Genomic DNA, 15,407 nt, shown 5'->3' with positions numbered 1-15,407 from the left:
CAATGAGCCTCTTAAGCACTGTTTGAACATCAAAACCAAAAACTTTCAGAGTACAGTATGTATATATGTTGCTTGGTCTTTCAGTGGCCTTAACCCTTTAACGTGTGGGCCTCAGACCGGTAGGATAACCATCACTTGGGAACTTGTTAGAAGTATAGAATTACAGGGTCTCCCCCGGACCCATTGTGTGAAATGAGATCCCCAGGTAATTTGTATGTACTTGAAAGTTTAAGAAGCAGTGCTTAAGCGATAGATACATAAATATTTTCTATGCTAAAAATGGATGATTAGAATCTTACTCCTCATGGGTAAGATTTTCTGATTTGTTCATTAGGATGTGACATTTACTTCAAAGCATTCAGAAAATAATCTTCATCAAGAAAAGTAGGAACAGAGTTCTTAGGTAGTGAGCTTCTGGTGACCAGGAAATTACTAGAGGTCTCTGTCCCCAAGACAGGGTGAGGGGTTGTTGTTGCCTGTCTTGGTTAGTTCTTGCTTATTGGTTCTTGCTTATTTTGTTATGCTTCTTTTTTCTCTCCTTCCTATTCTGTCCTAGTCTACTCTTTTCATTGTGAGATAGAACATGTTATTTTTGAGGTTAGTTGAGAGGCTGTTTGCTGATAGCTGCCTCGTACTTTAGAAAATTTGGTAGAGGTAGGTTCAGATCTCTCTATGGGGATGGATATAGACAGGATGGAGGAGTGGGTTTGAATTGCTTTGGTTTTTAGTTGTAATATGATAGTAACTTCATAAATGAACTGATTTTCCTCACATAGTAATAAGAATCAAGAATCTAATTCATATTAATCAGTGATAAAAAACACAATAAATATTAAGATCCATATATTAAGGAGAGTGGTCTGGTATGAATGATCAGGGACTACTCTAAATTGCAGTGTATCAATTTAGATGCAGGAATGATTTTTACTTTGTAAATTTTCATGATAAATGACTCTAAAACACCAAGCAATCCTGTTGACATCAAATGAAGAAATGCAGCAAGATTATTCACATTCCACAATGTTTTCGTTTTTAAATTGGCACATTTGCTTTAGAGGCAGTCAGCTTTTCCAGAAAACTTTTCTAGGTTCATTTCTGATTTATAGATTTCTCCTGAGACCTGAGATGTTTGTTTTTAGTGGAGACTTAACCTATATCATCATTTATTGCTCCTGACAAACTTCATTTGTCTGCAGTGTTATAATCTTACTGAAAATACATTTCACAGAAAAGAATGAATTCATCCAACTTTTAAGGTTTGGTGGTTGACAGTACTTTATTTCTGTGGTACATGAGTGGTTTTTTCCTTCAGTGTGTGGGTATAAAGGTATTTTGAACCTTCAAAGACACCTTTTCTTAAATTTGCTGCTTCTTAAGTTTAGAGATAATCTGAAGCTCTAATAAAATGTTTTTAACATGTATGGTATTGTATCAACCTCCTCCACCTTTTTTAATAGCCAATTTTAAAGGAGGGAGAATGTTTAAGTACAATAATTGGTTAAACATCTTTTTTTTCCTCCTGGGTTTCTTTTTAGGAACTACTGACAATCAAAAACCTATAGCCGACTTTGGGATATGACTTTATTATTCAGCAACTAAAAGATGAGTTCTAATTGGCAGACTTCTGGCACTGGCACTTGTCCTCCTGTTTCTATAGAAACTGGGTTGGAAGTCAGAGCTGCACAAAGGGAAAGGGTAAGTTTCTTTTAAACTCCATATTTATAAACCCATATCTTATTAACTGGCATGGTGTCAGTTTTCAATAAGGAAATATGTCGGTGAACTAGAACTCAAACATCAACTACTAATTTTCACTTGAGTGGAAACTGACATCAAGTCATTAACTATAATAGGAGGGTTTAAATATGGATTTATTTTTCTTGTGACTCTGACTTCACATTTCTTGAAACAATTGAACTCAGTATGACAATTCTCACTTTCAGTTATTTCTAATTTGGGGGTTATAAAATTGATTTTTATCCTCTTAGATCTTATTCTATTGAACCTTTCTGGTAAGTGAAAATTGGAATATAAAATATGTACAGAGGATATTTTAAAAGTCTGCATGAATTACAAGTCTCTTCTTTTGAGCTAAGTCCTATTCTTTCCATTATAGAACAAGTACTGTACTACTGACCAGTTTTTTAGTTTCTCTCCTCTCTTTGCCAAGCCGGATGAGGTCGTCTGTTGGGCACATACGTTTGTTTTTATCCAGGTAGACATCCATTATTTGTAGACCTTAAGACACCTGCCAGTTGGTGAGTCATCTTACTGCTATGGCTTCAGAGAGCTATGCTACACAGCTGGGGCATTTAGTCTTGAAATTGTTTAACCAAGTGTGATAAACTCCAGTCTATAGGTTGATATATGCAAATTATGCTAAACTCTGACTAGCTTTGAGATATTGGAAGGAAAACAATTTGGCCCTTGCTCTTTTTTTTTTTTTTTTTTTAAGATTTTATTTATTTATTTGACAGAGATCACAAGTAGGCAGAGAGGCAGGCAGAGAGAGAGGAAGGGAAGCAGGCTCCCCTCTGAGCAGAGAGCCCGACATGGCACTCGATCTCAGGACCCCGAGATCATGACCCGGGCCGAAGGCAGCGGCCTAACCCACTGAGCCACCCAGGTGCCCCTGGCCCTTGCTCTTTAACACTTAATTTTCTCATTTCCTTGGTCCTGACAAACTTCTCTTTCCTGCTCAAACATTCCTGTTGGTTGACTTCAACCAAAGAGTTGGGACATCTTGGCTTTACTTCAGCTCAAATTGTCACTTTACTTCAGCTCAAATTGTCACTTCTATAGAAATAGTAGAAGTGAAAACTGGAAGTCTTCCATTACTTCCAAGTCCCTGGGCAGATAATGCCTGAAAGTGGATTCTCATTAAAAATGTATGCCTCCCGGGGCACCTGGGTGGCTCAGTGGGTTAAACCTCTGCCTTCGGTTCAGGTCATGATTCCAGGGTCCTGGGATCGAGCCCCGCATTGGGCTCTCTGCTTGGCAGGGAGCCTGCTTCCTCCTCTCTCTCTGCCTGCCTCTCTGCCTACTTGTGATCTCTCTCTGTCAAATAAATAAATAAAATCTTTAAAAAAAAAAAAATGTATGCCTCCCTTCCTTAACTACTAATGTGTAGCCTGTTTCTGTTTGCTCACTGGGGCTTGAATGAGGTAAAAATAGAATTGAATTTGTGATTTTCTTCTTTTTTTTGCGGGGGGGTGGGCAGTTGCTAGAAGAAAACTTCAGGTTTTAGATTTGTGCTGTCAAATATCTAGACATTCAGAGTATAAGGGTGGCCAACTCATTTTGGTTTTGAAACTGGAAGTCCTGTGTCCCAGGAACTCTTGTTTCCAGCCAAACCAGATAGTTGGTTACCCTATCTAAGTTTATTCTCTGTATCCCTAAAGAAAAGCTTCACTAGCTTACCATTGATCATTATTTTGTGTAGAAGGAGATTTCACAATATCCCAGCTTCTGTTGGAATGTTACCAGGGATTAGGTTCTTTTGCTTTTCCTTTTTCTCTCTTTTTTTTTTTTTTAATTAAAAAAAAAATTTTTAAGATTTTATTTATTTGAGAGAGAGAGGGAGAGGGAGCATGAGCAGAGGCAGGGCAGAGAGAGAAGCAGACTCCCCAATGAGCAAGGAGCCCATTGCTTCTAGGCTCTGCTGTGAAGCTCCAATCCCAGACCCCTGGGATCCTAACCTGAGCCAAAGGCAGACACTTAACTGAGACACCCAGGGGCTCCTCTTTCCTTTTTTTTTAAAGAAATGATTGTCATTTGTCTCAGTGACTATAGGTAATACCAGCTTACCTCTCAGAAATAAAACATGAATTTTAACTGATTTATTTACAAAGTTGATTCCAATCACTTCTGTTATTTTTTGTTTGTGTATATGTTAAGACCTTAGGTATAAATCTGAGACAGCTGGGTGATATTTGTGGGAAATGAGTAGGCAAATGAGGTAAATATGTGTACATAAAGCCTGCTACAAGTTGGGTTTTGGGTTAAGAGAAACACTTAAGGTTTTTAAAAAGTATTGGGCTTTTTTTGTATTCAAGTCTTCAGAGAAACCACTGTCCATGTTTTGTATTGTCTTGCATAAAAATAACTAAAATTGAATACTAATACATGGTGTGTTTTTTTCTCATGGAAAAAGCTGATTTTACACTAGGACAAGTTTATTAACTAAGCTAACTTTTTGCAAATAAGCATAGCATCACATATATTAATATGCCTAGATTATTTGGAAAATATCACAAAATTACCACCTCAGTCCATTTAAGTGTAGTTGTTGCTTTTATTAAATTTTAATCTTCTAGACAATCATTAAAGAAGGGAAAGCTAGGGGCCGTGATCTAATCAACACTGGTAATTGGGTTTCAGAATTGGCTCTGTTAAAGACTAGCTTTGTACCTTTCTGCAAATAACTTGGTTTTCATTTGCTTTTGTTCCTTAAGTATAAAATAGGAATAATAATACCTATTCAGCTTCCTTACAGCCTTGACATGATGATGAGATAATGGGTAGGAAGGAACTTTCAAAAGTTAAAGGTACCATAAAGGTAGAGTTTTAGTATCAGAAATAGTACTTCATGATCAACATATGTAGAAAATTCCTTCTGTTTTGGTGATAGTATGGCATGTCTTAGAGTAATAGCTGCAAGAAATGGTATCTTTGACAGTTTTATTTTTTAAATTTTTTTAAAAGATTTTGTTTATTTGACAGAGCACAAGCAGGGGGAGTGGCAAGCAGAGGGAGGGGAGAAGCTGGGGAGCCTGATGTGGGACTTGATCCCTGGACCCTGGGATCATGACCTTAGCCGAACGTAGTTGCTCAACCAACTGAGCCACCCAGGCACCCAGGAGTTTCAAATATAAGCCAGCAAGTAGCTGAGAAGAAAGTATGCTGAACTTTTATGTTCAAATTATCATAGCTCTACCAAATACAAAAATACATTTATGTATATTTTAAGGCTTAAAATTTACAAACATTACAACTAATATTTTAGTACTAAGGAGCTAATTACAAGTGGCCTATACTCAAGCATTACCGTCTTTGGTAAGATGAGGTGAATATTGGAAGACCTAAAAAAGTTAATTATCGTTACAGTTACATTGTTACTGTGCTGTAGCAGATGTGTTTTGTTGCTTTAATTTGTTCTGGTTCTTTGGTACTTTGCAGTGTCCTTTTCATTTCAATCTAGATATTATAAAATTTTATGCCAGTTTGAGTTAGAACAAATTTATAACTGCTTCCAGTTAAATCAGCTTCATAATCTTGTGGTGCTGCTGAGAAGTCGGGGTGACAGTGTAGGGTTTCTTGTCAGTCTGTATGAATTGTGACTTCATTAGTTACTGGATGTTTAATTGCTTTGACTTTATTCATTGTAAGATGGGCATCATGCTATCTGTTTCTAAAGTTGTGAAGATTAAATAATATGTAAAATGTGTCTCCCTCAGTGATGGGTATATATTGGATGTTGAAATAAAGTTGTTGGGGTGCCTGGGTGGCTCAGTGGGTTAAGCCTCTGCCTTCAGCTCAGGTCATGATCTCGGGGTCCAATTTTTTAACTTAATTTTAAATGATTCATTTTAATTATTTAATTTTAACAACAGTAGTTTGAAAGAGTCTTGTGAAAGAGATTATAAGGAACTTGGTGTTACAGAGAACTCTAGGTATTTTCTTCCTCTTAAAATCACCCAAATAATGAAATGAAGGGCTCTCTAATCACATGTAATTGCGTAGTCTGAGTGACATTATTAACTAGTTAACATAATTATTCTATATTTAAAAAACATAACTTAGGGGTACCTGGCTGGCTTATTCTGTGAGTATCTACCTTCTGCTCAGGTCATGAGCCCCATGTTGGGCTCCCTGCTTAGTGGGGAGCCTTCTTCTCCCTCTCCCTCTGCCTGCCTTTCTGCCTGCTTGTGCTCTCTCTGTGCCAAATAAATAAGTAAAATCTTTTAAAAACAAAACAAAACGTAGTTTATCTTTCATTAAAAGCTACTTATTCAACCTTCATGTAAAACTTGTAGTTCCTTTTTTCTTTTTTTTAAGTTTTATTATCCATTTGAGAGGGAGAGCAAGAGCATGAGTGCATAGCTGAGGGGCAGAGGGAGAGGAAGAGAACCCCAAGCAGATTCCCTGCCAAGCGTGGAGCCTAACATGGGGCTTGATCCCACAAGATCCCTTGTGGGGCTTGATCCCACAAGATCATGACCTGAGCCAAAACCATGAGTCAGACACCCAACCACCTGAGCCACCTAGGTCCCCCTGAAACTTGTAGGTCTAAGGACATATCTAGATCATTAAGCTTGAATATTTTAGATTATTAGATATAATTTAGATATATTTAGATTATTAGATACAATGAAAAGTAATATTGTTTGGATGGGCAGGAATACTATTCAAATGATCTTGAAATAAAGGATTATTTTTTAAAGATCTCATTTATTTGTCAGAGAGAGAGAATGAGAGTGCACAGGTAGGGGGAGCCACAGGCAGAGAGAGAAGCAGGCTCCCCACTGAGCAGGGAGCTGGTGCAGTCTCACAACCCTGAGATTATGACTTGAGCTGAAACCAAGAGTCAGGCACTTAACCTACCGCACCACCCATTTGCGCCCCCCCTCCTTTTTTGGCAGTTCTTACTTTTTATTACATAGCAATATACATTTTTCATAGAAAATTTAGTAAACAAAATAATGAAAACAGAGGTCACTTCTAATACTTCTAATAAGGAAAGATAACTTTCTGGAGGATGTATACCATACTAGTCACTCAAAAAGGCTTTGATACTCATTCAGATTTCAGAGTTCTAGTCAGCCAGTGGCTATGTTTAATACTTCTTTAAGCTAATGAGAATGATTTTTCATCTCCACATATTTTAGTGGCTGAATTATCAAGGCACCATTGAGAGTTTGGTCAATTTTTTATTAAGTACATTCAGATTTTTACTTAATATCTAAGGTAGTTGTTTTGACTGATAAATATTTTAGTCTTTTTGATTAAATACTAACAAAGGCTTAGTTTAAGTGGTTATTATTCTTTTCTCACTATTAATTAGACATTCCTCAGAATGCGAAAGCAAAAAAGAACCTTAAAAATGATCTTGTTTGCCTTCTCATTTTACAAATGAGGAAACTGGCTTCTTCCAAGCTTTTGTTTCCAGTGACTTCTTAGTTTAGATTGTGTTTTGTTAAGCACTTGCTTGATTGCAGTCCTTTTCCTTTCTGGTCAGGCTCTGTTTTTCCATCTCTCAGCCAGCGGTACAAAGAACAGGGAAACTGAAGAGAGGAGAAAGCATATGCCAGAGAAGTAGAAGGAACCGGTGTATGTCTGGGTGTGATCATATAACCAGCCTGGAAGGAAGGAGTGGTCTCTGTTAGTGAAGCAGACATTTCAGGTAGTAATTCTCAGCCATCTACTGTGTTGAGGGAAGGAGCCTTTTGTCTTTGCTAGTATGTATTGTGACCCATTAGGAAGTTAGTCTAACCACTTGCCTTATTTTCTATTGATGAAGGTAAATCCGTTCCACCTTGTTAAGGACTTAACCCTGTGGGGGAGAAAGTCATCGTGGACTCAGAACTCCTCTACCGTCTTACAGTGGAAACTGGGGAAAATTAGGGATGTATACCATCTGATTTTATGATATGATATATATATATTTTTTTTTTAAATCTTATTTATTTATTTGACAGAGAGAGACACAACGAGAGAGGGAACACAGGCAGGGGGAGTAGGAGAGGGAGAAGCAAGCTTCCCACCAAGCAGGGAACCTGATGCAGGGCTCGATCCCAGGACCCCAAGATTATGACCTGGGCCAAAGTTAGACGCTTACCAAACTGAGCCACCCAGGCACCCCTGATTTTACAATGAATCTTATTAGAAGGCCACTGTTCTTACAAAGAAAATAATAGCGAATTAATACTACTTTCCAAAGAAAAAAGTGATAGTAGTATCTTTTTTCCCCTCACTGAAACTACATTCCCAACAGTGTGCTAGTTGTTGGAGGAGAGAGTGGTAATGAGTCAAAACAGACGTTCTCCCTGCCCAGACTGTACAGTTTCATGTGAGTTGGGTATTAACTACAAGACTTACGTATGTCATAAGGGCTATGAAGGGAAGGTTCAGGAGGCTTTGAGAGCATGTGAAAAGGAAGTGACTACTTGAGATGCCTGGGTGGCTCAGTTGGTTAAGTGTCTGCCTTCGGCTCAGGTCATGATCCTGGGGTCCCAGGATCGATCCCCGTGTTGGGCTCTCTGCTCAGCAGGAAACCTGCTTCTCCCTCTCCCTGCCACTCCCTCTGCTTGCATTCTCTCCCTCTCTCTCTCTGACAAATGAATAAATGAAATCTTTAAAAAAAAAAAAAGGAAGGGACTACTTAGGTGGGTTAAATGATGACTATAAGTCCCCCTGAAATCAAATGTTCTTTTAAAGGAAGAATGAATGGGTACCATTGGCTAATGGCACATACCAGAACTTTTTAAATGAAACACTTTTCTTAAAAAACTGAGTGTATGGTGGCAAAGAATATTTGTGCAAGGAACTGGCTTTTAAACATTGTTGTACAAGTCAGCCCTGTGAAATGGCAAATAACGTCCTAGTATCATTATTATGATAGTTTTGACCTCCAAGGCTTTGTAAAAAGGTCTTAGAACTTCCGGGTGTTCACTGACCACACTCAGAACCTCTTTTCTAAAGTAGTATATGCATATCATGCTTGTAGATACAAATTGGCTTTTAATCCCAAAATACCCTAAAAAGTTAAAGCTGTTATTTGATTATTTATTCAAAGAAGTTTTGGTGCTGTGTGCCAAACAGTTCTAGGTACTGGGGTGTATCTGTGAATGAAACAGATGGAAATATCTGGCCTCATGAGTTTATGTTGTATCTTTTCATTTATATTTTGGAACATGATTTCTCACTGAATGTGTAGCAAGTGAGTGTGTATACCCTCTTCTCTTTTTGGTCTGATTCTCTTTTTGGTCTTTATCTCCTATACTTTTTTTTTTTTTTCTTTTTTAATTTGGTTCTGATATAAACATTTAATTTTTTGTTTTCTTCATTAACTTTTTGTTTTCTGTTTTTTTTTTTTTTTTTTTTTTTTTTTTTAAGATTTTATCTATTTGTCAGAGAGAGAGAGAGAAAGAGAGAGGGAGGGAGGGGGCGCAAGCCAGGGGAGTGGGAGAGGGAGAAGCAGGCTTCCTGCAGAGCAGGGAGCCCAACATGGGGTTTGATCCCAGGACCTTGGAATCATGACCTGAACCAAAGGCAGGCGCTTAACGACTGAACCACCCAGGTGCCCCTAATTTTCCTGTTCTTGACGTAAAGCATAAATGGAATGCTTTATAGCCTCTTAAATTCAGCTACCTTTAACTTGCTTTTTACCTGTTAACTCCTTGTTGGATCAGTGACCTCTAACTAGTTAAATGTTTCTCAGTGTTAAGCAAAAAAGTGGAGAGAAACTGACTAGGACAAGTTTTTGTATTAATGTTGATTGTGATTAGCCTTGAGATATCAAAGAGATGGGTAAGTTACAGTCTCAAATTTCCTGAAAGTAGAAGTATAGAAAGCACCAGCATCCCTTCCTATATCCCTTGTCATTCTTGCTTTACTCCCACCAGTATAGCAGATGTATTGAATTGTAAGGTAAGCATTAGAAGTAATGCTCTGGAAAAGACTAGTAATTCTTAGTTAAGGAAGTAGATTGTGCTGCTAAAAAGTCAGGAGGGTGTAGGTAAAAATAGTGGAAAATGGGGGGTGGTGATGGTGGTTGTCTTTATAAATCCTAGAAAACTGGTGATACGCTTTTCATAAACACATTTAAAGTCAAAATGTTTCTGAAAGATTAAAATATATTTAATATATTTTCTTACCAGGGCAGGGAATTATTTAGCGTAATTTAGAACTTTCCCTGTATTTCCATGTGAAATTTAATGAAATAATTAGTTTTAAATCTGTTTCTCTTGGGGCACCTAGGTGGCTCAGTTGCTTGGGCATCTGCCTTTGGCTCATGATCTCCACGTCCTGGGATTGAGCCCTGTGTTAGGCTCCCTGCTCATGATCTCTCTCTCTTAAGTAAATAAAAATTAAAATAATAATAATAATAATTAAATCTGTTCCCTCTTACTCTTATTTGATAACTGAGATAGTAGTAAACTTTAAAAATTCTAAGATCCAGTTGCCATTCAGTAGGTTAATCCTATGCTGCTGAGTCTTTAGTTTTATATTTATATTTATAAAATTTGCAAAATACGAATGAAATGTAGAATGTAGGGTTATTTCATATTATTGACTGTTTTGTGAATGTATTAGCTGTTATAAGCTTAGATTTACATGGCTACTAAGTAAATTAAATTCAGAGCTTCGTTGGTATTGAAATACCTATTTGGTTAGAAAAATCAACCTTTTCCCACCACCAAAAGTAAAAGAAGACTGTATATTTGGTCTTATTTTATTAGATCTCTGCTTTTTTGGTAATAGTATGGAAAAGCTGTGTACAAATGCACTTTCAACCCTAAACAGTTCAAGGCTCCTGTGGGTATATATTTTTTTAATTAACATATAATGTATTATTAGCCCCAGGGGTACAGGTCTGTGAATTGTCAGGCTTACACACTTCACAGCACTCACCATAGCACATAACCCTCCCCAATGTCCATAACCCCTCCACCTTCTCCCTACCCCCCTCCCCCCAACAACCCTCAGTTTATTTTGTGAGATTAAGAGTCTTCTATGGTTTGTCTCCCTCCCGATCCCATCTTGTTTCATTTTTCCTTCCCTACCCCCCAAGTCCCCCACTCTGCCTCTCAAATTCCTCATATGATAATTGTCTTTCTCTGATTGACTTATTTTGCTCAGCATAATACCCTCTAGTTCTATCCATGTCGTTGCAAATGGCAAGCTTTCATTTCTTTTGATGGCTGCATAGTATTCCATTGTATATATATATATATATATGTATATATATATACACATATATATATACACACACACACGCACCACGTCATCTTTATCCATTCATCTGTTGATGGACATTTAGGTTCTTTCCATAGTTTGGCTCTTGTGGGCAGTGCTACTATAAACATGCGGGTATGTTTTTAAAAGAAAGGATTGTTGGTAGTTAAGAACCTATCATAGTCTAACTACTTTAAATGTAAACACCTAAGTTGACATTTAAAAGACAGGGTTCCTTTGTGGTCATAGCAAAAGCATTGTGAATGACAGAGAAAGACAAGATAATATACCAGCCATGATCCAAAGGAGTGTTGCATCCATCTAAGTGTCTACTGCATGGAGCCAGCAGTCTGAGGAGTAGTGCACTAGCAGCTGGTACAGACTGCCTAAGCTACAGTGCCGTGTAAGCACTTCCTCAGTGTTTACAGACTACCTGCCTCAGACTCATCTGAGATGCGAGTTCATCGTGCAGAGTCCTTGGCTTCCCTTAAGCATAATTCATCATGAGGTGATCCAGTCGATTCTTACGCACAAGAAAATTGTAGTCCAAATTATTTTCCTATGCCTCTGGCTCTAACCCTTATTTTAAGCAGGGATGTCTAATAATGTTTCCTTTTGATAATTGAAAACAATTAAGGACGTAGGGCTCAGCTTCCATAAACAGTTTTGCAAATGAGTTTTTTTAATAGTCTATCAAACTTGATATTAAAATAGGGTTCTAAATTTTTTTAGACATCAACACTTTTAAACTATTCTGCATCATTTTATGGGCAAAGCTATACATATTTAAAAATAAGGGTAACATCCTGTCTAAAAAGTACCTCTGGGGCACCTGGGTGGTGTGGTTGGTTAAGTATTTGTCATCGGCTCAGGTCATGACCCCAGGGTCCTGGGATCGAGCCCCACATCAAGCTCTTTTCTTAGCGGGGAGCCTGCTCCTCTCTCTCCATGCACCTGCCGCTCCCCCTGCTTGTGCTCTCTGTCTCTCTCTCTCTGTGTCAAAATAAAGAAAAATCCTTAATAAAAAAAATAGTACCCCTGATATCTCAGAACTAGATTGTTGAGCTGAGTTATGCATCCTTTTTTTTTAAAAAATTAATTAATTTTAAGAGAGAGAGGGCACTGGAGCAGGGGGAAGGCCAGAGTGAGAAACTCAAGCAGACACAGTGCTGAGCATGAAGGCTGACACAGGGTTTGATCCCATGACCCTGAGATAATGACCTGATCCAAAATTAAGAGTCGGATGCTTAACAGACTGAGCCACCCAGGTGCCCCATGAATCCTTTTTATTAGGATTGCTACTGTAGGTATATTATTGGTTATCTTGTTAAAACTTGAAATATACCCATAGGGCCCTTAATTCCCAAGTTCCTGGATGCTAGTTCAAATTAGTGGTTGAGAATTCCGTAAGTGACTAGCGGGTGTTGAACCAGAACTTCCAGCTGTTGGGCAGACTTTCAAGGTGTAGAGAGGCAGTGATCTTGTCGTCACTGGAGCCACCGGCTGGCTATTACTACGACCTGAGCCAAAACCAGGAATCTAAGCTGCTCAACCAACTGAGCCACCCAGACCCCCCAAACCTCACTGCCTTTTAAGACAGGAGCTCTCTAAAATCCCGATGTAAGGAAGATTTATTGGGAGTGCTTTATGTATTTGCTTTATGCAAGGAATTTCATTAAAAGGATTGTGCCTCTGTGTTAGGATTTTGAAGCTTGATTTTTTTGGCTTTGTGAAGAAAAGACTACTCCACCCTGGCCCTCTTTTTAACCATAGTAGAGAACTATTTGTAATTTATTTTTGAGATTTTTGTAGGGATTCATGAATCTTAGGAATACTGAATCAAATTACAATCTTTGGGGCCTTATTGTTTATGGGAAAAATAATCACAGAGAATTAATGATCTACATTATTTTCTTTTGGTTCTTCAGGGTATAATATATTCCTCAGGATTTAGAGTATAGAGAACTCTGCTCTGCCTTCTTAATTATCTCTACCTACCCCAGCCTCCAAAGTGGATTTATAGCAAATCAGAAGGTTGAGTTGTTTTATTTGTTTTCCAAATAAAATTTCAGATCATAGAGAAGTTTTCAACAGATTGGCCAAGGTGATAAAACTGTAGAGGGCAGGGTTAATAAAAGGTGGAGTGAGGAGCCAGAGGGAGTTATTTGTTTCACATTACATCTTAAATGAGGCTCCAATAGAGAGAGGGAGTGACCATTTCACGAGGAGATGACCTTATCTGGATTAATGGGACAGAGACAAGCTTAGATGGATGAATTTCCATTTTAGCCATTGTCTGCTCTTATAAAACACAGATGAAAAATTAGTGTAAAATTACCAGTTTCCCTCCATGGTAGTTCTGATGAAGTGTGAGGTTGACAAATAATAGCAAGATTCTCTTTTTCTTTTTAGGAACTATGTAACTTACTCTGGATTAGAACTAGCTTATACTTGTTCAGCTTTAGAAATAGCTCTCCTTGAATTTGTCAAAAAAATAATTTTTGTAAAATACCTACTTGATAGAAGCTTCAATATTTTTTAAGGTCATTTTTATTATACCACAGCTCGGGATGCCTTTATTTAAAGGTAAAACTGTGTGTGTGTGTGTGTGTGTGTGTGTGTGTGTGTGTGTGTAAAACACGGAATGTTACTCAGCCTTCAAAAAAATGACCCGTTTGCCACGATGTAGATGGAACTAGTGGGTATTAATGCTAAGCGAAATAAGTCAGTCAGAGAAAGACAATCATCGTAGGATTTCACTCATATGTGGGATTTAAGAAACAAAACAGAGGAGCCTAGGGGAAGGGAGGGAAAAATAAAATAAGATGAAATCAGAAAAAGAGACAAACCATAAGAGACTCTTAACCATAGGGGAAAAAGTGAAGGTTGCTAGAGGGGAAGTGGGGTTTGGGAAGGGGTAAATGGGTAATGGGCATTAAGGAGGCCGCTTGATGTAATGAGCATTGGGTGTTACATACAACTGATGAATCACTGAACTCTACCTCTGAAACTAATAATATACTATGTGTTAATTAATTGAATTCAAATTAAATTAAAAAAAATAAAGGTAAAACAGAGTCAACCAGTTTTCACAATAACCAGGTTATAGTGACTTAACCAAATTTTCAATTAATGAAGTAGAGAAAAAATGTACATTCTAATAATTCTAAATTTAAAGGTTCTAGACTATTGTCCTCTGTATTAATTTCTGGTAGTGTATGTGACAGTGCTATGCCATGACCCAAGGTGCTGTGGAAGAATTACAAGTATAACTTTTGTCTTTATGTTCCCCATAGCAGCTAGGAGAGTGCTGTGCTAGTAAGTTGTTTGATAACTATTGAATGAATTCCAAGTTATAATCAAATAATTATTGATGATGGTTTAAGGGAGTTTTCAGATTATATTTGTGATTGGTTTAAATATATTAAAATATATATTAGCATAATAAAAGGATTCATCAGTTGGCAGTGGGTGGGGTGTGTGGAAGAGAGGGGAACTGCATTTAGTTTTATTTTATAGGCAGCTAATATGGGCCCTTGGTAGTTTTATTTTTAAGTGAAACTGAGCCTTTAGCATTTTTGAGTTTACATATCAAATGCCTTGGATACACGATTAGAAATTTCACATTCCTGTTTATATGTTGGGGAATATGATTATATGCTTTGTTTACTTAAGGCATGACTTTTGTATTTATATTGTTTTTTGCAAGTTCATTTTTGTTAACAGGGATTAACTAGAAATATAATAAGGTTTTAAAATATCATTAAATTTCTACAACCTTCCAAGGCCTCCACCTGGGCCAATTTGTAGCTCTGGATTCCATCCACCTGCAAAAAATAGTACGTGGGTTTGAATGAGCAGTGACATTTGGTTTACACTTAGGTCTGTTGACCACCTTTGGTCAGGAAACCTAGAACAATCCTAAAAAACTCTCCTAATCTAAATCAGATCCTGGTATTAACTAACACTGAATTTGTCATTGGAGTGTTAGGAATGGCAGGGACTGTGGGATGGAAGAAGCAGTGTGTGTATGAGGAGTCATTTTTCACTTTTTTCCATTTCAGTCCCTGTCTGTTATTTTCATTCAAGATCTGATACATGTGTTGCTACTGTGTTTTTTATCATATTCAGAGTTAATGAAGGTCTATAAATAATTTTCTTGCCCATATACTCTATTTACATTTTTAAAAGATAAGTGTTTTTTATTTTATTTATTTATTTATTTATATTTTATTTATTTATTTGACAGAGAAAGAGAGATCACAAGTAGGCAGAGAGGCAGGCAGAGAAAGAGGGGGAAGCAGGCTCCCCGCTGAGAAGAGAGCCTGATGCGGGGCTCGATCCCAGGACCCTGAGATCATGACCTGAGCCGAAGGCAGAGGCTTAACCCACTGAGCCACGCAGGTGTCCCGATAAGTGTTTTTTAAAAACTCAGTCATATGATTCCAATG

The 15,407-nt window shown here is 37.6% G+C and overlaps 1 protein-coding gene across 4 annotated transcripts in view; it reads right to left on the bottom strand.

Moving 5' to 3' along the window:
* SLC16A4 (solute carrier family 16 member 4) overlaps positions 1–15,407 on the bottom strand; it is a 39,141-nt gene that overhangs the window by 4,943 nt on the left and 18,791 nt on the right. For 2 of the 4 annotated variants that reach the window (XM_032881502.1, XM_032881498.1), the window contains one exon: positions 7,211–7,358. The exons of 1 other annotated variant lie outside the window; for it this stretch is intronic. In XM_032881502.1, coding sequence (XP_032737393.1) covers positions 7,234–7,358 — 125 coding nt within the window. In that variant the 3' untranslated portion in view covers positions 7,211–7,233. Of the gene's footprint in view, positions 1–7,210; positions 7,359–14,734; positions 14,784–15,407 lie in introns of those variants that run through there. One more of the 4 variants, XM_032881500.1, reaches the window with a different exon arrangement.

This window comes from Lontra canadensis, unplaced genomic scaffold, assembly GCF_010015895.1.
Source record: "Lontra canadensis isolate GAN:19392208 unplaced genomic scaffold, GSC_riverotter_1.0 scaffold75, whole genome shotgun sequence".
NCBI lineage: Eukaryota > Metazoa > Chordata > Mammalia > Carnivora > Mustelidae > Lontra > Lontra canadensis.
This window is presented reverse-complemented; position numbering and strand designations above follow the sequence as displayed.